The 22,087-nt window shown below is 34.0% G+C and overlaps 1 protein-coding gene across 1 annotated transcript in view; it reads left to right on the top strand.

Annotated features, from left to right (window-relative positions):
• The window catches only part of PHF14 (PHD finger protein 14), a gene marked incomplete at its 3' end in the record, with an annotated part of 165,348 nt that overhangs the window by 54,435 nt on the left and 88,826 nt on the right, over positions 1-22,087 (top strand). Inside the window, exons 14-16 of the mRNA XM_080340474.1 lie at positions 1,269-1,437; positions 16,032-16,082; positions 16,238-16,359. Of these exons, the coding sequence (XP_080196600.1) occupies positions 1,269-1,437; positions 16,032-16,082; positions 16,238-16,359 (342 nt within the window). The remainder of the gene's footprint in view (positions 1-1,268; positions 1,438-16,031; positions 16,083-16,237; positions 16,360-22,087) is intronic.

The raw sequence follows: 22,087 nt of genomic DNA, 5'->3' as shown, positions 1-22,087 counted from the left end.
TACTGAAGTTCATAGGAGTAAAGCTGTTCTTGTTGAACATGTACACACAAAGAAATCATCTCAGACACAGCATGCATACCTGACTTTGTCTTTTTGTTTAGATATAGGATGAGTATGCCTTCTTGTCACAAATGTGTATTAACATTTAACTTCAAATAATGAAATACATGTTTTTTGTTTGTTTCCTTCCAAAGCAAATTTGCTCCTTCATTTAGATAATTTTAATGTGTATGTCCCTGATAATGCCAACTAATAGCAGAACATAATGGGGGGATTTTTGGTTTTTGTTTTGTAGTTTGTATTATAAAAAGAACATTTTAATATGAGAACAGTGAAGAATTGGAATTTGTTTGAAAGGATTTTTAGTTTTTGAATTTAGTTTTTAGTTTTTAATTTGAAAGGATTAATAGTTTTTTTAAATTGAAAGTGTTAATGTGAAGAGGAATTAAAAAAATGGCTCTCGTCAGTGTGTATAATTTTAATATTTTCTTTAACATATTTTTAGTTAACATCCACGTTTATGACTTTGCAGAAGATAAGTATTTTCTGCAAGTGAGAACACATCTCGATGACGTTTCATCTTGTTAATTCTGTTGTGGAGCTTGTTAATAGCATTAACTTAGCATCTGTTCACTTTTGAAATTCTGATTGTGATTTTGTACTTCTTCCAAAGCACAGTAGGCTTTTTTTTTCAACTCGGTGCTCAAAGTTTGTTAGTAAACATTTCCAGCTTCTCTTTTTGTAATTGTCTCCTAACTACTTTTTTCTGATTTAAAACCCACTCCCTTAGAAAATACATATTAAAATTGGTTTTCAGAGCAGACGTTTCTTCTAAATCCCTGCCAGTAGTGTCCTCATCAGAATGAATTCAGCAGTGTGTCACTGTAAAGATTAAGGTGCAGCAGCAACAATAATGAATAGATTACAGATCAGTGGGCACCATTAAAAATGGGGATATGGTAGAATAGGGTGCATTGTTCTTGCAGATTAGATCCTACTTTCATAGTCTTGGTTTTCAAAGTTTAAATACTGTCAGAAGAAAAACAAAGAAACCAACCCCAAACAGACTAAAACAACAACCAACCAAACAAAACACAGTCAAAAAACAATAAGAAAGCCTTGCTTGTTTTTTGTGTAGTTGCTTAAAATATCATTCGAGTGTCTGTTCACTTCCTTGACTTTTGATTGTATTTTAAACCCAAACAGTTCAATATGTTCTTTTTCTGCTTTTGTGACCAATATTAAATAGAAAATCTTCTGCTTTGCAGGCAATGCTCAGAGTGTGACCAGGCAGGTAGCAGTGATATGGAGGCTGATATCGCCATGGAAACCTTACCAGATGGGACCAAAAGATCACGGAGGCAGATTAAGGAACCAGTGAAATTTGTTCCTCAGGATGTGCCACCAGAACCGAAGAAAATTCCAATCAGAAACACGGTAAATACTGGTTGAGTCATTATGCAGCTCATATTCATAATAATTTTGTTTGAGATTACTTATGGTTTAGACCTTTTGAATTGTTCAATTTCAATTTGATTGTTGTTCTATTTTTGTTAAAAATTCCCTTCTGTTTAATGCTTTATTATTTTTGTTAAATATGTAGTTTTGCTAAAGTAAAAGGCTGGGAACCACAATACTGAACTGGAGAACTCTATGAGCTTTTCCTTTTACCTGGATCACAAATTTCTCTGTTAATTGCAGAAAAAGGGAAAATGCAGTTTGCAGTTAAACTCAGCCTTTACAGCTGTTCTTCACCTTAGTAAGGACACTTTGCTTTTATATGCTAAGAGTTAAATGTATGGAATTGCTAATTGCAGCTGTAAAGTAATTAGTAATTTCCTTATGTACAGACAACCTACTGACTGACTGCACATTTTATGACTATCACAAGACCCTGTTATATCAGTTTGTTTAGCTTCCTAGTCTTAGAAGTCATTCTGTGTTTCCTCAGACCTTCCTGGTGGGAAGTGTTTAGAGAAGAAAAGCAAATGCTCTTGCTTCCCATACTGATTAAATGTTTAGCATCTTTCTTTCATTTGAAAGTAGAACTTTTTTATTAGTCAATGTGCTCTAATCCTTAAAATTTTCTTCTCCTACTTGCTCATAAAATGAAGTTTTTCATGTGTGATGTGTCACATCACCTATAAAATGTACATAATATTAATCAAAGGGTTTTTTAGGTCCAGTTTAGGCAATGTGTTGTCTTCCCATGACCCTTTGGACATGAGTAGTAATTATATATGAAGCTGGTGGTTCATCTTCCGGTATACTTCTTAGTATTAGGAAATACTTAAAGCCTCTCATGTTAGGGTTAAACACACGTCATCTCTCATGCAGCACAACTTTATTTTCCTCACAGATGTTTGCAGACTTTTAACGCTTGTACTAGCAGATACCATACTTAACTCTTTGGACTATACACTGATAGGATTAAGCAAGTGTTTTCTTGACCTACCCTAAATGTTTACTTTAATTACATTTCCATATATTTGGACTGTCTGGGCCACTGTTTCGATTTATTAATTGCTTCCTTTTCCTGGTCTGTGACTAAGAAGAACTTTAGGAATGACTTGAGCCAAACTGATTAATTTAGCTCAAAGTATTAGGAGTGTAAGTCAGTAAGAATTAAATTTTGTGAATAATTGAGAACTTCTCGGTAGTGGAGAAACTTTTTTCTTTCTTTTTCTCATTGAGGGGAAGTTCCTTTCTTCCCTGTATTTAAAAACACATAGGATCTTATAGCTGTCTGGGTTGAACCGACTGTTCTCATGCTGTTGTGCACAATAAAAGGAATTGTCTGGTGTTCCTGCTAACTGAACTCTTTGCATCTCCTCTCCCCTTTGTCTTCTTTCTCTCTCTTCCCTCTTTTTATAGCTAATGTGGTGGTAATTCGAGGCGGGGGGTGGAGGGGGGGCGTGGTTCATGATTGTGGAACTAAAGAAAACTAAAATATTTCAGGAAGAACATTAATAGTAGTATTAGACTGTGGAGTGATATAAGGCATTGTACAGAAATCCGTATGAAGACAAGATTGGTCTGTGCTAATAACTGCCAAGCTTTTTCTGTGCTATGTGGAGAGGAGTCTGATTGCTCTGAAGTGTTGCCTTCATGTTGTGAAACTCTGATGGGTGTCACTGGTGATTTGGCACCTCACCTGTTAGAGAGTATATCTACACACATTGCAGTATGTGATATTGAGATTAAATTTACATTGAGTGGACAATTATGTTGGCATGGTACAGCATTGCATTGTGGAAAATTACTGCTAAGAAAGACTTTGTTCCTCTGATGGAATTTTTAGCCATCCTTCAGTGCTCTCCAGTTCACTACTTTTCTACAACATACAGATTTGCAAGATAACATCTTTGCCGCCCCGTGGGCCGGGCTTCTCTGTCAAAGCTATCCGCACACTTACAGCTTTCCAGTAGCTGACAGGTTATTGGCTTTTTGTTTGTTTGTTTTTATTTCCTACTGTCTTCTACTTAACTGTGGAAGAGAAGATTCGTTCCCTTGACACCTGTTGGATTTCTTTCTCTGAACTAGGCTGAATTCCTTTGTTTGAACTCTTTCATGATCGTGGTGCACTTAGGCTGTATATCAAAATGAAAATACTCTTTCCTCTTTAGGAAGAGTATACTTCTATATTCATTATATCTGGGGCTGTCTGTACACTTGAGGGGAAAAAAAAACTGACTTGTGAATAACCACTCCTGTGAAGTTGAGGCTGACTACACCAAGAAGATCAGTGTGCTGCATTTCAACAAGGATGACCAGATACTTGTTCTGTCCTTTAATCCTTTAAAATAGTTTAAAATAAAGAAATAAAAGAAAATAAAGAAAAAAAAAAGTTTGAAAATATACTTACTTCACAGGCTTCTCTTCTCAGTGTACTTTCTATCTCTGGACAATCTAGTTTTATTTTGAAAGGAATTGGCAAGCCTACTTAGCTGACCATGTGTAATCAGCCTTGCTTACAGTTATAATGAACAAGTGCAATTATAAGATTGTTGAATTGTGTATCTGTTGCTTTTAAGGGAATTTCTATTTGTTTTGCATCAATTTAGCCTGAATTGACTTAATTGAAAGTAGGTCTTTGCCACATATCTAAGAGAACAAAATGCATCTTACATGTTTGGATTTCATGGTAGTGGTTTATCATGGTTAACTCTTCATTACTTTATTGACAGAAATTGTGGGTAAGCCTTAATATTTTGTTTGATAAAGTTGTGTTAGGTGTTACTCATGACAGTAATAGCTGTTATCTGTAAGACATTTCATAAAAAAGCATATGATTAACTAAGCCTATATGCTAACTATATGAAAAAAATATTTCCTGTTGAGTTGTACTTTCAGAATTGATATTTTGCCATCAGCTTATCCTTCGGCTCCAATTTGGTAACAGTGATTTCAGAGATGATAAAGAATACCCCCTTTCATGAAAAATTGCTTTTTTTCCTTATTCATAGTATTTTTTTTTTTTCTAATTTCTGTCTGCTTGGGGTGTACTATGGAAAGTAAAAGACCCTTTTAGAAGTATTAATAATTTTACCATTGTTTGTCATGCAGTCTAATTATAGAAGTATACTTAGGTCATGCAATGGTTTTTATTTCTTTGTATTATCCTTCAGAGTACCTGAATTCATTGATGTTGTGGATTTTCTTTTCCAGGAGTAAATTGTTTTTTAAAGAAAATATTAGTATTTTTGTTTTTCTGCTTTAAATGTAACCTTACAACTTCTTTTGTTTTGCATTATTGCAAGAAATAATAAGAACATCTAATTTTAACTACTGCAACCCATACTATTTCTCCTTCTTTTCCTTTATGAACTTAACAGTTCTATTCAGGTTTTTCTCAAGTCTCTGAAGTACTCAGCCTTACATCTGTCAGGATACTCTTAACAGAGGTCTAGTGTGGTGTGCTCTGCATTATTTTGAATGAGGTGCCTTTTCTTCATATCTTCAGTCTGCTTGTGCAAAGGGTTGGCTCATAACTGATTACTGGCTGGGAAGAGCTGTGAGGAATATTCATTTTTCAACTCATTGAGAGGAAGGTGAAACTGTTTTATGAAAACACAGGTTTTCTTCTATGATCTACATTGTTCAAATCTTAATTTAATCTTACATGAGAACAGCGATGGCCAGAGACCTCTGTCCGTGCGAGTAGACTTGTGTTCACAGCTTCTGTGTGGTACTGGAGACTCAGTTTCTTCTATAATTTGAAAGTGTGACAACTGAAGCAGGTTATTCAGATTCAGGACAGTGCTTTTCAGGTCTATACTTCAGTTATGTGTCAGGTCAGTATTTTGCATCCTAATGCCGTATAAGCTTTTTAAAACAACCGTACGAGTGCTCTTTGGTGTTTACATCTCTTAGCTTTCAAATACTTCAGAACATTATTTCAATCAAGAAGAGCAGCTGTTTCAAAGAAAATGGAAAGACAGAAAGAAAATGGGAGGTCCAGCCATTCAGACTGCATTGTTTTGAAGAGAGTGCCTATCATATTGTACATTGAAATGTAACTAAATTTTACAAGAAGACTATTCTAATTTTAAACTTGCTAAGAAAGATCGTATAAGAGAATATACCTAAATGCACAATATTTAAATATATGAGAATTGTACTCTTAGTCAGCATTTATACAAATTATAAATTAATGTAAATAGACAAGACATTAGGCCTTTATACTTTAATCTGTTGTATAAGGCCTGTATTTGTGGACAGAATTTAATTCATTGTTTATGTTTATACATTTCAAGCCATATTTAGTGATCTTTTAAACAATTTTCTGAATTTCCATGAATAACTTTTTAACTGGCTTTATTTAAAATCTATAATCTTTATAAATCAAATTTCATACTTGTATAAGCTTCACAAATCATTATTTCTGCTGCTAGTTAATTTCAGATAAAATAATAGCTAATGATTAGCTAAGAGTTAACAGAAATCAATAGCTAATCTGTGTAAACCAGATGTCTATATATGGTTTTTCTAATATGTGTTAAAAACCTGACGATGTTTTTTAACCTCAGTTTTTTAGAACTGTACAATTTTTTCATATTGGATAATTTTTCATTATGAAGATTAAAAGCATACATTTGGAAAATGTATGTACATATTTGGAAAAATCTTTAAGGAGATATGGATAATGCTTTACATCAGTAAGTTGAGAGATAAATGCTTTTTGTCTACTCAACTATATTTGTTCAGCTTTTTATAGCCTTTATGAGCTGATCCATATTTACAAAACACAGCTTTTAACAAATTGCCAACTTCATTTGCTATACTCAAATGAAAAAGAAAACACAAGTTATTGTTTATCTAAGATGTCATTGCTAAGATAATTTTGTTAGTCTGGTGTCATATTTTTGTACAGTGTTCTCCTGCTGTCCCTTGAAAAAAATTCCTTGAAGTATATTTCAGCGAATTTCTTTACTTTAAAATTTCATGAAGTATACCTGCTGTATGTGCTGTCGTCTGGAAGTGTAATGGAGTGTCTGTAAGAAGTGTCACATACATGCACATCTTCTAAAGCAATATTATACAGCTGGGGCTGGCTGTGTGCTCTAAGAGGTGGTAGGGGATGCTTTTTCCTGTAATTCTGATGTATCCTTTGAAGTTACGTAGTGTCTGTGGTGTTCAATATTCCATTCTTCAACAAATGCTGTCAGATCCTTGTACTCCTAATGAGTATATAAGAATGTGGTATATATTTTGTGTGGAAATTAAGTTTTTGGTTCCTTTATAGTGAAAAGGACATATCTACCCAGCGTTATAAAGGTGAAAAAGACTTTTTATAAAGGCATTTTGGAACCTGGATAGTTTGTTGAGGGATTTAAATAAAACCTTCTGATACCAAACTTATTTCCGTTATCTAAAACCTGAAAATCTGATAGCTTTTTTTCTATAATTACATTGTATAAAATCCAAATGAACAGACAGTGTTTTTTCTATTTAGCAGTAAAAAGCCTATGTTTTGGGGAAAGAATTATTAACCAACACTATGCTGTTCATTTTTCCAAATGTGGAAGAAAACAAATCTGTGCCTGAGGTGCTGTAGTTTAAGTAGGTTAGTTTTAAAAAATAAAAGAAGAATACAAAAGAATACTGACAAAGCACCTACAAACTCTTTTTAGCACAGGGAGTTGTCTTGTATACTGCTTTTGTTTTACAAATAAATACTGTTATTTAGAGTAGGCTATTATTTCTTTTGTTTCAAATAGGAAAATATAGCATGCGAGTGATTATTCTTTTTCTTATGAAGTATATTAAAAGATAAGACTGTTATCTTGTATTTGATTGAAGCATTTCCACTGAAGTGGTTTCCAAACTGCTGTTGTGTAACTTAATTATGTGATGTCATAGATAAAAGTTTTGTTTAAAAGATGGCTACAAGAGGAAACCAGAACATCAGTTCCAATTTGAGTGTATGTATTAGTGCTTCATAAAATGAGCAGATAATTTTAAAACATGTATCTATAATTATTAATCATCATTTTAATTATTATTGTCAGTGATTGGTCAACTCATTTAAACAAGACTTCTAAATAAATACCTGGAAGACTTTTTAAAGCAACTATTTAATAGTAGTGTTCTTGACACATTCGACTTATAATAAGTTGTTGTCAATTGAACATTAAAGCTCTACAAAAACAATAATCAGGAGTTACTCGACTTTCTGAAACTTTGGAAAACATAATAGATCAGTCATATTTCCAAATACATGGATACATGATAGTGTATTTCTTTTCCCTAGAAAGGAGGGAAGTAAGATAAATTGATGCAGCTCTTCCGCAAAGCTTGAAACAAATGCGCTATATCAAGAGTTTTGCATTTTGGGCTTTTTTGTTCAAGGTTTGAGGATTATTTTGGGTTTTTTTTTAAGAAAATGGGGGGGAAAAAAGCCAAACAAACACAGAGATGAAAGATCTCTTCTTGATATAGCAAAGGCATAAAGAGATGGGCATATTCCAGTGGTGTAAATATCGATATCTTTGTAAGTAAAGGTAACTAGCATATCTATCACTTCTGCAAGTAATTGCGTTGAAGTTCAGTCTTCCAGAAGACAATCACTTGTGCTAGGAACAACTACAAACTGACTTTTTCTGACCTTTTTTCCCTCTCTTCTGCTTCTGTTTCAGTTCTCTAAATGTATGTGCTTTGGAGAAAAAGTGTGAAAACTAATAGAATGCAGTCCTGCTAGTTCTCAAATTATTTTACATGTTCTAAGTCGCAGAAACAGTAGTTTCAAGTTAATTAACAGATTCAATGATATCGTAACTTGACAGCAAGAACGTTGCAAAATTTTTGCTCTTCTAGAAAATAGAACTTCTCAAGAAAATGAAAACTAAAAAAAAAAAGGTAAAATTATTAGTCTATGTAATTAAGCTTCATGGTTGACTTGCTTCTCTTTATAATCATATTTTGATTTACTACTGCTTCTTTTTGTCTGGCAGTTCCCTTTTTATTACTGCCAGCTTTCCAGAAAATTAAATAATTATCTCAGAGATATATTTTGAACAGTGGTGATATGTACCATTTAAGGTATTCACTTTGATCTGTATTGAGCGAGTGTGCCATCTGGTGTCTATACAACTGTCCTTACCTTAATTTAACATAATTTTGTGCCTCTGTGGTGCCATTAATAGAATAATTTTTTGCCTTTCAACAAGCAAAGGAAGTCAAAGCCATTTTTCTGCAACTGGCTTGACTGTAACTTTTTGATGGGTAAAGAATGTTTATAACATTGAACTCTTAGTAAGGACTGGATGATATCATGGACTGAAAATTGCTCTCTTAGCAAAATGATAATGGTTTGTATTTGACATGAGAGAGATCATGTTGTCTGTACAGTTTCAACCTGTGTGGCTTTTTTTTCCTCAGGCTTTTGAAAATCTATGATTTGCATTTATGCATACTCTTGCTAGTTAGCGCAGTGTTTTCATTAGGTTACTTTTTTGGTAGTAGTCGAAATTTTCCTATTCTGTTTTCTGAGAATGTTCTGCTCTACTGATGTTTCCTATCAGCATCATCTTCTGTTTTGTAGTAATTTAATTGCTCCTTGCTATGACCTCTTAGTTTGGAATTCCATAGCATTCTAGTATTTACTGTTTTAGTGTGGTATTTTGTTGTTGTTTTATCTTTAGATTCTCATTAACAAGCATATGCTAAAGGCTGCGTGAGTGAGTGGGTTAGGGTTAGAAAGTTTTAGATATGTGTGGTATGTATCAATGAACCATAGTTTGATAAAAGGTAAAATTGTGGAAGTTTATCCGGAATTTTAGTGTGTCAACTCTAAGGTGATGTAAGATAAAAATGAAAATTCCTTAAGAATTTAGACAGGAAACAGTTTTAAAACATGGTTGCAATCTTATAGTGGCCTTCTTAGCAGTATTTCATGTATCTGCCTGTCTTTCCAGAGCAGTCAATGTAGATGCAGGTCTGTCAGGGAAACAAAACCAAAATATTTCAGAGAAGAAATGAGAGATTTACAGATCTACAAAAATCAAAGCATCTCAAGTTCTTCACATTTGTTCTTCTGATAATCACAACACAAACCATGTATTCTCAAATGAAATTGCATACCTTCCTAATGACATAATGTGCCCCCAAACTCCAGGAGCACTTGGAGTACTGACTGAATTTCCTGTGCTCACCTTTACAAAGAGGAGTAATACTTACTTCTCAGTGCCAGCACTTCTAGCGGTATCAGAAGCTCAGTGCCAAAAAGAGGAGCCCTTTTTGTATGGCAGTATTGTTTCTGTGACATGCAAGAGGTATAGAAGCACCAGCATAAGGATTATGTATCCTGTTAGGAGAAGCGGAACAAATTAACGTAGTGAAACCTCTGAATTTACACAGAATGGCATAAGCAGGTGTGCTGGGCCTCTGCTGCCTTTGCGTGCATTGGCAAACAAATTTTAACCAGTTAATGTATTAAGCAAAGGAGAACTTGGGAGAAGTGCTTTCTACTGTGATGTTTGAAATAGTTGACAGAATTCATATGGCTTTTTCAAGTGACTAGGACTCTCTTAAGTTCTGTTAAATAGCATTGTGCTTTGACACCTCTAGGGTTTAAATTCATTTTCTCAAATAACTTTTTGAAATTGCCATGCAGAAATCACCATAGATTTTCTGAGAAACACTGACTAGCAGATCAAGTCCAAAACCACATCGGTTCACCCTCTGTGGAGTGGAATTGAGCCATTGCCACTGATGACATATGCTTTCAGTATTTCATACTCCTTTCCATTTCTTTGTGATAATGATAACTCCTGTATATCATCTTGTATAGAAGCAACAAAATAGGCAACAGTATAAATTTTTATCTTCCAGGAGCACTTCAGTAAATGTTTAATATTTAACAGGATAATATTCTTAAGACTCTTGGGAATTACCTCTCCCCTTTTGGTCTGTTGATGGGTTCTGGATCGCATTGCTTTTCCTTTTCTTCCAGCTGACAAAACAAAACTTCTCCAAGAGGATGTTCAGCCTTCTGTTGCTGTCTTTGGATGAAGTGGTTTAAAGCACATGTCTTCCAGAGGCATAGCAGTGTGGCTTGGTGGCAGCCATGGTGGTTTGGGGTTACTTGAGCACTCATGGTGCTGCTTTCACACTTGGAAACTCACATATCAACTTCTTGCATCTGTGAGTGATGGCAAACAGATTGTTTCCTTTGCGGCTTTGCTGCTTTGTTTCCTTTGCCGTTTTGCAAACAGTCTGTTGCCTTTCAGAGAGTATCGGATTCATCCTAGGCTTTATTTGTCCCTTGCACTTCCGTCATTTGTTTCATGTATGGAATTTATTTTTCTGAGAATATTCAAAATCTTACAGTCAATGCATTATGCTTTTTCATTTTACATGTGTTTCTTATTGTTGTCCAGTTGTTACTGGAACATATAAACAACTTGAATATGAAATGTGAGCATTCACTTTTAGCTTTTCCAAATCCAAAATGGAGACTCCCTCTTCAGACTTTATTCATCTTCTTTTGGCTTGACAGTTAGATCACATTGTTGGTCACATTTTCCCTCAACATTTTTAATTCCATTTCAGACATTTTTTTTTTTAACTGTAGAATGCCACACAGCACAGATGGATACTTTTGTGACACAAAACAAGATGGCTGAAAGAGACCCATTTTTTTATTTATCTTTTCCTTGGCTATAGAAGTGTATGCATGTATGCCGTAGTTCTCCTATTTTTTTTTTTTTCGTTCTTAACTGTGCTATATTACTTGCATTGTATGTTATAAAATACCATATATTTTAAGGATATTTTAGTCACTGTCAGTTTCATAGAATCACAGAATGTCCTGAGTTGGAAGGGACCCATACATGAGTCCAACTCCTGTCCCTGCATATGACAACCCCACAGTTCACACCATGTGTCTGAGGTCGTTGTCCAGTTTCTTCTTGAACACTGTCAGGCTTGGGGCTGTGACACCTCCCTGGGGAGCCTGTTCCAGTGCTCCAGCACCCTCTGGATGAAGAACCTTTTCCTAATGTCCAACCTAAACCTCCCCTGGCACATCTTCCTGCCATTCCCTCAGGTTCTATCATTGGTCACCAGAGAGAAGAGATCAGCACCTACCCTTCCTACATAATTACAAACTAGATTAGATAGGGGCAAACAAATGTTGAGGTTTTTTTTACTTCCTTATCTTTTCAGGTTTGATAGCTGTTTGCATGTTGTGTCCATCACTGTTTCTCAGTAGAGTCTTGTAATGTTTTGTATGAGTTTTAAAAATGTTGGAGAGGCAAGAGGCAGGGCGTTTTTTCCCATATTTTGAATGTGAAGTCACAAGTTAATGAAATAACTCAGAAGAATGCTGCATGGTTCTCCACTTTCCACAGAAGATAAGGTGGTTAAGGTTATATAGGATCAGTACTTAATTAGTCCTTAGGTGTATAATTTCTTTGCCAACAGAAAAGTTGTCTTTGTAGTAACCAGAATGTAGGTTCCTGCATGGTGATTCCATTGAAGCTGTGGGATGTAAATCTCAGTGGCTGGAATCCTGTTAGTAGCAGGGAAGTATCTGAGTGCATAGCACAATTTTTTGTTATTTGAGTGCACATTCTGGAGTTGTGTGCATGTAGAACTTACGATGCCACACAACCAAAGACTTGCCAATCAGCTGTCATTAAATATCAACATTTGAAATACTTTTTTACAAAAACCTTTTACTTCTATGCTTAGAAAATTATATAGAATTATATAGTTACCTATTTTGAACCATGTTGCTTTGTTAAGTACTTTTTTCTTTATTTCTATCCTAATGTGTCATCTTGCAGCAGTTGCCATTTATGGGTTGCATCTGTCTAATCTACATCTGGCTGTGTTTTGTTCTGGGTGGGTTTGTCCATTCAAATGGTAGATATTTTAGAGGATATCTACTTTTTGTGGTGAAACAAAAAAACACTGAGATAACACTGGCATTAATGGGGATTTTGCTTGGGTGCTGGTAACATGATATTCTGCTTTCTTGATTTACTGTTTGAGCACTTTGGAAGTGCAAGGGCAAATTTCACAAAACTGGCCTGCTCTGTTTTGTGATATAAAGAAGTCCTAAACTGAAGGTATCTCTATAGTATTGGATTGCTAAGTGTTTTGATTAAAAATCACTGCCTTTGTATGCATCTTATACTGACTTAACATCTTTGTTTCCAAATGACTTCTGAATATGAACAAATTTAACTCTGTTCTAGTACTTATTATTTGACATATATAGTAATACTGTTCCTTTAAGCCTTTCTGTGTAAAGAAATCTTAAATTTTAAATAGTTTGTGACAAGTACGTGCAGCTCCAATATTTGATGCTTATAATCTCTAATGTTCTGATTTTGAGCCCACTAATGAGAGAAATTATTCAAAGCATTTTAAAATGCAAATACAGTACTTTGAGGCAAACAGCAACAAAAAATACTGGGAAAAGTAGTCCAGGTTTATCTGATTCTTTTCTGTGAACCTGTAAGGTAACTGTAGTGAAGGCATATATAAAATAACAAATGCTTGTTTAGTGGAAGGTTATTGTTGAAAATCACAGAATATTCTGCTTTAAATTGTGAAACTGATGTTATTTTCCATTGTGAATGCTGGCAATAGTATGATATTTCTGAACATGAGTTATCATTGCAAATATGTTTCAGTGTGGAAATCAGTTTGGAAAAACATTAATGTAAAATTATGTTACTTTAAAAGCATATCAATTGTCCTACAAATGTGTATGTCAAAGGTTTTGATTTTAATGACCATTTTCTAGTGATCGTGAAACAGATTCAAGTATGCTTGAAGGTTTAGAAATTTAATAGAACCATAACATGAGTATAATTTAATGTGACAGTCTTTGTCATATGCAACACACATTATATAGCAGACAGATGAAAACCAGTATTTTCTTGACAAAGGTGAATAAGTTATTTATAATCTTGTCTGCCCATTTTACTGAAGTTTAAATATTATTCCTTACTTCTTAGAACGTAGCTATTAACTTGTAATGTTTTCCACTTAGGGTAAAAAAAAAAAATTCATTGTTATCAATATTTCCAAATTATCAGTTTTCACTATGGCATTACTGTGACTGTACAAAACGTGCATTGTTGTCTCTTGCTGCTTGAAAATGGAGAATGAGAACCAAACACTGCATATATTGGCATGCACTTTTACACCTACTTCTTTTTAATCTTTACACAGCTGCATTCAACAGGGTCTACATGACTGAAAATTGCCAAATTTTACAAGTGTTCCTAGGACTAATGCCAGAGGTTGAAAGTAGTAAAACTAGTAGTTAATGTGCTGATGTCTGATCAGACTTTTTTTCAACTAGAGTTAATGTACAGTGACCTTGGGTTATGTAACATGTAGGTGACATGTAGCCCATGTTATATTAATACTTCTAATATTATATTGATAAATTCAATTACTTGTAATAAATAGTTTCTCCCAGATATGGACCCTTAGGTATCTACTGTATGGCTTGTGGAAGGTAGAACAGCACAGTTATGACTGTATTATTAAATGTATAGTTAATAGGAAATATGGAAGAGAATCTCAGCTGTAATTAAGGTATTCTAAAGAGGCACAAAATAGACCAGTGTCCTCCATTCTACTACCTTCCTTTCTACTACAGAGTTAAGTCTGCACAGGTGGAAAGGTATAGATGTGTTGAAGTGGCAGGTTTATTTACAGCATAACTATATTTAAATGTGAACTATATTTAAATGTAAACTATATTTAAAGAAAATAGTTTAAAATAGTGAACAGGCTTGAAACTAGTATAAATCCCCTTCAAAGAGGACCCTGAACAGGAGGAACATATTACTAACTTCTTTGGAATTGGATTTATGGCAGCTTGTGATTCTCAGCTGGCTTAAGATTTTGATCGGTTGTTTTTCACTTCGTCTGGGATGAACATTAGCTTCTTCAAAAGAAGTTTTAAGAAATCATAAAGTAGGCACTATTTTCTTCTCATATGACAAATGACTTCCTAAGATGATTATTTCCTCCCAGAAAAAAAAAAAACAAACACAACTTTTACATGTTTGTTTATTTTATTGGTGTCAAAGTATGAGACATTGTGAGTTAGTGGAATACTCTCTGATGTTTTCAGTTTTCTTCTCCATCCCTTCTAGTTTTCTTTCCATGTTAAACAAGGAGGAGTAGAGAGTGTGATATTGTCAGCTTGTGGAAGTTATTTAACACATGCAGGTTATAGAGTTGCCATTTCAGAGATAAAAACGTGGTGACTGAAACCGGACTCGTGTGTTGCAAGTAGTTACTTAGAGCTGCTTGTAAACCTTTGGTGTTTGTTGTTACAGTTCATAGAAACCTCTTTTCCTTGACACTGTTGGTATTTACATTTTTTTAGCCAACAGCACTGAAATGATTTCCATTTTTGTATTACCCATTCCATCTGTGTACCAGTTGTATGTTGATATATGCTACAGCTTTATGAGCATCTGCCATATATCCATTATATTAAGCTTCAGTTTGAAAGCTTTATTTTTTTCTTACTCCTCTGTCCTGGTTTCAGCTGGGATAGAGTTAATTCTCTTCCTAGTGGCTGATGTAGTGCTGCGTTTTGGATTTAGGATGATATAATCATGTTGATAACACAGGGATGTTTTAGTTACTGCTGAGCAGTGCTCACACAGCTTTTCTGCTCCTCACACCAGCCCCACCAGTGAGAAGGCTGGGGGGTGCATAAGAAGTTGGGAGGGGACACAACTGGGACAGCTGACCCCAACTGACCGAAGGAATGCTCCATACCATGTGATGTCATGCTCACTATAAACTGGAGAGGAAACTGTTCAGGGGACAACTGCAAGCTGGGCATGGGTCAGAGGGTATTGAGCAATTGCATTGTGTATCACCCATTTTGTATATTCTTTTATCATTATTGCTATTATTTTGCCTTTATTTTTTGCCCTATTAAACTGTCTATCTCAATCCATGAGTTTTACCTTTTTTTCCCTTATTGTCTCCCCCATCCCACTGGGCAGGGGAGAGGGAGCACATGGCTGTGTGGTGTTCAGCTGCCTGCTGGGTTAAACCACAACATCCTCAAAACCTATAGGAATTATCTTCTATTTCTGTTTTAATTAAGTTTTTTAATTTTGATTTATTTTTTTTTTAATGTGATCACTTGGTTTATAAATAAAGCACTTCTATGTGCTTAAGGAATTCACTGTAATATACTGTTCATACAAATTCTTGAATTCTGCATTTTAGTATTGCAAAGTTTCTGCAAAGTCTGTAAGACATTTCTAATTCTGGCAGTGGTCTTTCTTTGAGTAAGGCTTCACATACTCAGGTCAACACATATATTTATATTTACTTTTTAGCTAGTTCTGTAAAATTATATTCAGGATCTGAAGCTGTTCTGACATTTGTTATTGTAGTTGTCTTGCAGTGGTTCTGTAGTTAATGCTTTAAATTATTTCCTGTGTTATGTTTTTGTTATTGTTATGAATAATAGATAAATAGCAAAACCATTTTCTTATCTAATATTGAATTTTGAACGTATTTTCTTTTAGAGAACTAGAGGACGAAAACGAAGCTTTGTGCCTGAAGAAGAGAAACCTGAGGTTGGAATATAGTGTTTTGTTTGTTTATTTTTTTGTGAAACTGTTTAAAAACAAACTTTAGTCTGAAGTGTTACTTTCAGTGCTATAATTGAAAATATTTGCTTTCCTTCCCTTCTTTCCCCACCATTCCTTTCTTTTGCCTTCTGCTGTGACAGGAACGGATTCCCAGAGAAAGAAGACAACGGCAGTCTGTTCTACAAAAGAAGCCCAAGTCAGAGGACTTAAGGACTGAATGTGCTACGTGCAAAGGGACTGGAGACAATGAAAATTTAGTCAGGTAGGTTTGATGCTCTGACCTTACAAGAAATAACCTTACAGGTTTCATCTTCATCAGTTTTTTATCATGCTTATAATGAAGAAAATGTGCTTTTGGAAAAAAAAAAAACAAAACAAAACAAATCACCAAACAAAACAAAACAGAGAAACTTATTTGAGGGAAACAATACATCAGAAATATTGACTTAATTCATTTATTGATCTGCCAAACACATATACACTGTGGATTAAGATGTAAATAACTGAGACAATCTGTTTTTCTAACACAAGAGACTTAATTTTCTCGTCAGAGTGAATTATCAATGTTTTAGAGCAGGTCAGAAAGATAAACGAGCAATTTAATGATATTAAAGCTACAGGAGCATCCTAAACATAATTAAATTAGCATCATTAACAATTTTATGAGCTGAAATCTGGATTATGAGGAATTTTTGTTTTTAAAAATGCATTAATGCTGCATCCAGTAATGGAGATCATAAAGGGGTTTGATAATCATGTTTCTTACCTGAACCAGAAGAAGGGGAAAAAAAAATCTTTTGAATGGTTTTTTTAGTAGGCGCAGAAATCTAATTAAAGTGTAGAATAGCTGCCATTAAATAGCCACTGTTGACTACAGCTTCTGCTGATTTCAACTTTATAGCTGTCATTGTGGCCTATTTGCGAAGCTGTAGAAACTGCTCACAATTCTTGTAAGAAGAATAATGGCGCTTAGTTACCAGAAAGCAGATTTTAATTGAATCTACTGAGCTTTCATTAAAATGATCCTGTAGTAAGTTCAGATAAAAAACAGTGATGTATATGGGTCCTGTAGGCTTCAACTAGATTTTTTTCTTGGCAAGATCTGATCTTTAGCTTAGATATAATTATTGTTTTTAACTGGAAGGATTATTGCAAAATACATCCTTTAATTTATTTCAAAGAATCAGAGTTATGAGAAAAGTCAGAATCAGTTATATAGAAGTAACACACAGCTTTAGAATGAGGGTATTTCCCAGGTACAGATGTCTTGTATTCAGAGTAGCTGATTTCCCTATCAATTACAGCATATGTTTTACTGTAGAAGTTGATACAGAAGTTGTGCCAGTTTGTATTTTGATTTCCAAATTGGAGGCAGAGTGCCTGTATGAGCTCATCGGTAACTGTGTGACTCCCTTACATAGACAAGCCACTGCTGCTGGGTGCTCCTGGGTCCTGCTCAGTTCCAGACTGAAATAGTGGTGGGAGGTCACAGCAATTGCTGATAGAGCCAAACTGCTGAGAGCTGGTGGCAAGAGGTTTTAACTGCTCTCAACAAGATAAAGGGCTTTCTTCAGCCCTGTTGTTTGCAAGAAATAAAAGACGCAGGAAGACCATTTTGTTATGGGAAGGAATCCTGGGAATAACATGTACTGTGTTTTACTGAAAAAAAAAGGCAGTGGATTAGTTTTCTTCTTCAGAGTTTTTCTACAAGTGTTAAATACCACATTTGAGGACGTTAAAGATAAGGTGAGGAAAATGCCCTTAAGATCTGTATATTTAAACTGCAGTTAAAAATATGGTAGAAAATTAGTGGTGTATCTTGTTAACTACATGAAAAGATTTTGTTAGTAATTTAGATGGGCCAAAAATAGGCATGCTACATGCCAAAACTCAATATCATCTCTCATAAATCATCCTCTTAATTAGGCTTGCAAACAGAATAGTAAACCTGCGTAGGAGAAAAAGAGATTCTTATGTTCTAATCCTTTGTTCATAGTACTCTGAAAAACATTTTCTTAAATATTCTGCCTTCTGTATTTAAAACTTGCTTTTCTTCAGATAATTCCTATAAATAGCTGCAATTTTATCCAAGTTAGGTGACCACTGCTTCTAAAGTTCTATGGTAGCTAATTTTTTATAATTACTAAATAAGGGTAAAGTAGTTAGTAAATTTGATATTTTTTAGGTTTGTTTGTTTTTCTTAAAACTGTATTTCTTTTCATTAGAGTAAATTCAGGGACTGTAATAAGGTGCTAGCTACCAGACAGCCAAAGCTGTGTAGGGGTGTGATCGACAGAGCATTACTATGTCAGAGAAAGTTTTCAGGATCCTTTTTTTCCCCTTACATTATCACAAAGAGAAGCAGCCTTCTGCCTGCACTGCTTTTTTCTCCTGCCTGTACCATCAATCAGGACTCCTTTGTGGTAGCAGAGGGAAAACAGAAGTGTTTTTTCTCGATATCCATTTTGTTTGTCGCTGTCTGTTATTGAAGACAAAACCATATCAGAAAACTAATAATCTTGGTCATCATCTTTGCTCTTCACTCACCAAATGTTTTGTAATTACTGGATTTTATTTTCACCCTTTCCTACCCATCTGCAACTAAGCAAAGGGAAGTTTGTGGAGAGCTTATAGAAGACATTTTTCTGGATGTGAAAGTTGATTGTCAAGTAAAATGGGCATATGCAACTGTTGAAACTGCAGATTTAAGGAGTAATCTTGATAAGCCTTCTAACTTTTCCTGCTGTTTGTTATCTCAAAGAGGGCTGGTAGGTTTTTCTAAAAATTTATGTCTCTCACTTTGAAATTGTTAACTGAGTAAGTGTTAGAGGAAGATAAGCAACTATTTCTTACTTCAAAGAATGCAGCAGAGTATTTAATAATGAATCTGGAACAACAACATTAAATAATTTAACTAGTTATTACTGTTTGACTAGTGGAGATTCAGGCTTTTTAATCTCCATATTAGTTGCTTGTGTGCAGCACTGGATCACGAATGGATTATATGTGATATATGCAGTGTCCTTACTTAACCTGTCATTCATATAGTTTAAAACCTTTAAATCCTTTCACAGGCAATTATTATATTTAAAATCGTTCCTAAAAAAGCACGTTTAATTCTGATAAATTATAATGTTTCATTAATTGGCTAAAGTTTACCTTAGTGACTAGAGTTTTGTATCAAAAAACGTGATTCAAGTTAGAATATCTAATTATTCACTTTTGACTGAAAGATACTGACATGTTCCATACTTTTATATGTGGTAATACTTGCCATATGTATGTATTACAGACCTGCCAAATCAGTGCTTTTTTAACCACTGATGTCAGATTCTATAGGTAGACCACTTCAGTACAGTAACTATACTACTATACACGATATGCACGAGAACTGAAAGTTTAGATTTTGAGGTTATGTCTATAAAAAAGAATCAGTCTTGTGATCCTTTTGTGGTATACTTTTTTTTTTTTAGAATTTACAATTAATTTATTTTTTAAAATTCCTTTATATGCATCTATGTAAGTTTTATTAACCAAAATACTTCTGCAATTTTAACTTTTTACAAGATCAGTGAGTGACAAAGTCAAGATTTACAAGATTAGTTGAACAGTGAAAAGTTAATTGAAAACATTTACTCAAGTGAGTTGAAGTCTGATCTGTAACCTTGATAAATGACAATAAGGAAGCTATATCTATAATTAGAGCAAAGTGTGGATTTTAAATGTCTTTTTACTTGAACTGTAATTTGAATTTTGAGAGGAATAATAGTAAAGATGGAGAGGGTTTAATATTTTATATTTGATGCAGATAGTTTTGATGTAAGCCATGGAGACACAACACTTTTTCGAAGAGGTAAGAGTTCAGTGAAAGGAGTTACAATGTGCACTTGAAAATAAAGTGTAGCAAGACCAGGGGGTACCTATAGAACAGTATCCTACTTAAGGAGTTATCAAATATTGAAAATATTTGCTTGAAATTGAAAACATCTTTTGAAATATGGGAGTTCCTGGAAACTGATGTGAAAGATATATTTTCTAACAAACTCAGAAAATAATTATAAAATATATTTGTTTTTAGAGGTGACCACTACTGTTTGGTTTAGAAAAGATTTGTGTAATGATGCTTTGCATTTGTTTCACTTTGTGAGTCTTTTAAAGTTGTAGGTAGTTTATATATTCAATAGGTTTCCTCAGTGCTTTATTAGAGTCTTGCATGAATCACTTAGCATGAATAGATCTTTCAAAGGATCAAAGCATTTGCTTGATTCATAAGTATCTCCTAAAACTCATTAGTATGCAAATCTTTAAAAATAGCTCCCTAATAGCAACCTTTAGAACTTAAACATAGGTAGTGGAAGCATGGATAAGCAAGTGTGTTTCAGGTGGCTCAATATGCGATGAGTAAAGCTTGCCCTCACACAGAAGCGCTTCTAGCACAGTTTGTACGTCTATTCTGTTTTGGTAAAAGAAATAAAAAAGATTAATTGTGTACTTCATTTTAATATGTACAAGAGTTTTTAAAGAAGAATGCACAAGCTAATCTAAGTTAAAATCTTCCAAGGAAGACTTCTAAATGGCTTCACTTCTAAAGAATTGGCCTCTGCTCAAAAAAATCCAGTTCTCAACTGCCGCTATTATTAAAAAAAAAAAAAAATTCAGTTCTTGGCTTCAATATGTGCTTGGGTAATATTTAGGAATATAGTACATTAGATAAAATGGATATCTCAATGCTAGATTGGAGATAAACAGAGCAAAATTGGAATATCATTTATGTATGGGGCAAAATAATGTTTGTCCAAATTAAGTAATCTCTGAAAAAGCATTATATTTCTTCATTCCACAGTTTAGAGCAAGCATATATTAATATATTCTTTTATAGTTTTGCGTATTGGATTTTTATGCTTTCTTGTCAGTTAAGTTAGAATTTTCCATTTTGTTTGATTTGCAGCAACTGAGGCAAAATTATTACTTCAGCATTACAGGGAAGGTAAAACAGAGTAAGGTCATGTATTTGAAAGAATATAGAATAGAATTTTTTGAAAACATAGATTTGAATGCTGATTATGAAGTGTTCAGAAAGCATAAACCTGCAAAACATGTTACCAAGCATGTATGTAAGTAGTATTTCTTTTTAATGCAGATGATTACTAGGAAATATGCAACTGTGAATGTATTTATTTTTCCAAATATGCTAAGTCTCACGTTTCAAGCAAGTGTAATGTTCTGCATGTGCAGTCACTGTATGAAGGCAGGACTGAAAGGGGAAGGTTGAGAGCAGGAAGGGAGAAAGAAGAAAACATATGCAATGTCGTATTTACTAAATAAAAAAACCTCTTGAATAAAATTGACTATAAGGTTTGTCATAACTTTGAGTCATCAAATCATACTATAACTGAAAATCTTTATAATATATGCAACACCTGTAATTCTGGTGCTACAAATGTATTTATCAAATTTAAGATAATTTATACTGCATAAATGATTGAGCGTTTAGCTGCACAAAGTGTTCTACTTTAATACTGTTTTTGACAGAAAGTATATTCTAGACAGACTTTTCTGAATCCTGGAAATTTTCTCTCTGAACTGTTGCTCGTTTTATTTTCTTTATTGCATTTGTCTTGGATAGGTTCATCTTTGTGTTTTTATTTCTGATATTTCCATACAGATTCATGGTAAGGATTTCTTCCTTAGCTATTAGTTTTGAAGCTCTGCATGAGCTGAGCTGAAGTTTATTCCAGAACAAGCATGGTGATTATTAATTACTTTAAATGCACTGTAACAAAATTAACAATCCATGATAGTAATTGAAAGGCTGTGATTTACAGTACTTTTAGAAGTTTTAGGGTGCTAATGTAGAGATTAATCACAAGGAAAATGTTAGTTGATTCAGCCACGATTTGCAACATTCCTGTGTTTTACAGAGGATTACAAATGCATTATTTTATTGTAATTAACTACTTGAATGAAAGGAAACTTAACATTCAGTTGTG

This window comes from Nesoenas mayeri, assembly GCF_963082525.1.
Source record: "Nesoenas mayeri genome assembly, chromosome: 2".
NCBI lineage: Eukaryota > Metazoa > Chordata > Aves > Columbiformes > Columbidae > Nesoenas > Nesoenas mayeri.
Note: the sequence above shows the minus strand (reverse complement) of the source record. Positions and strands in the feature narration are given on the sequence as shown.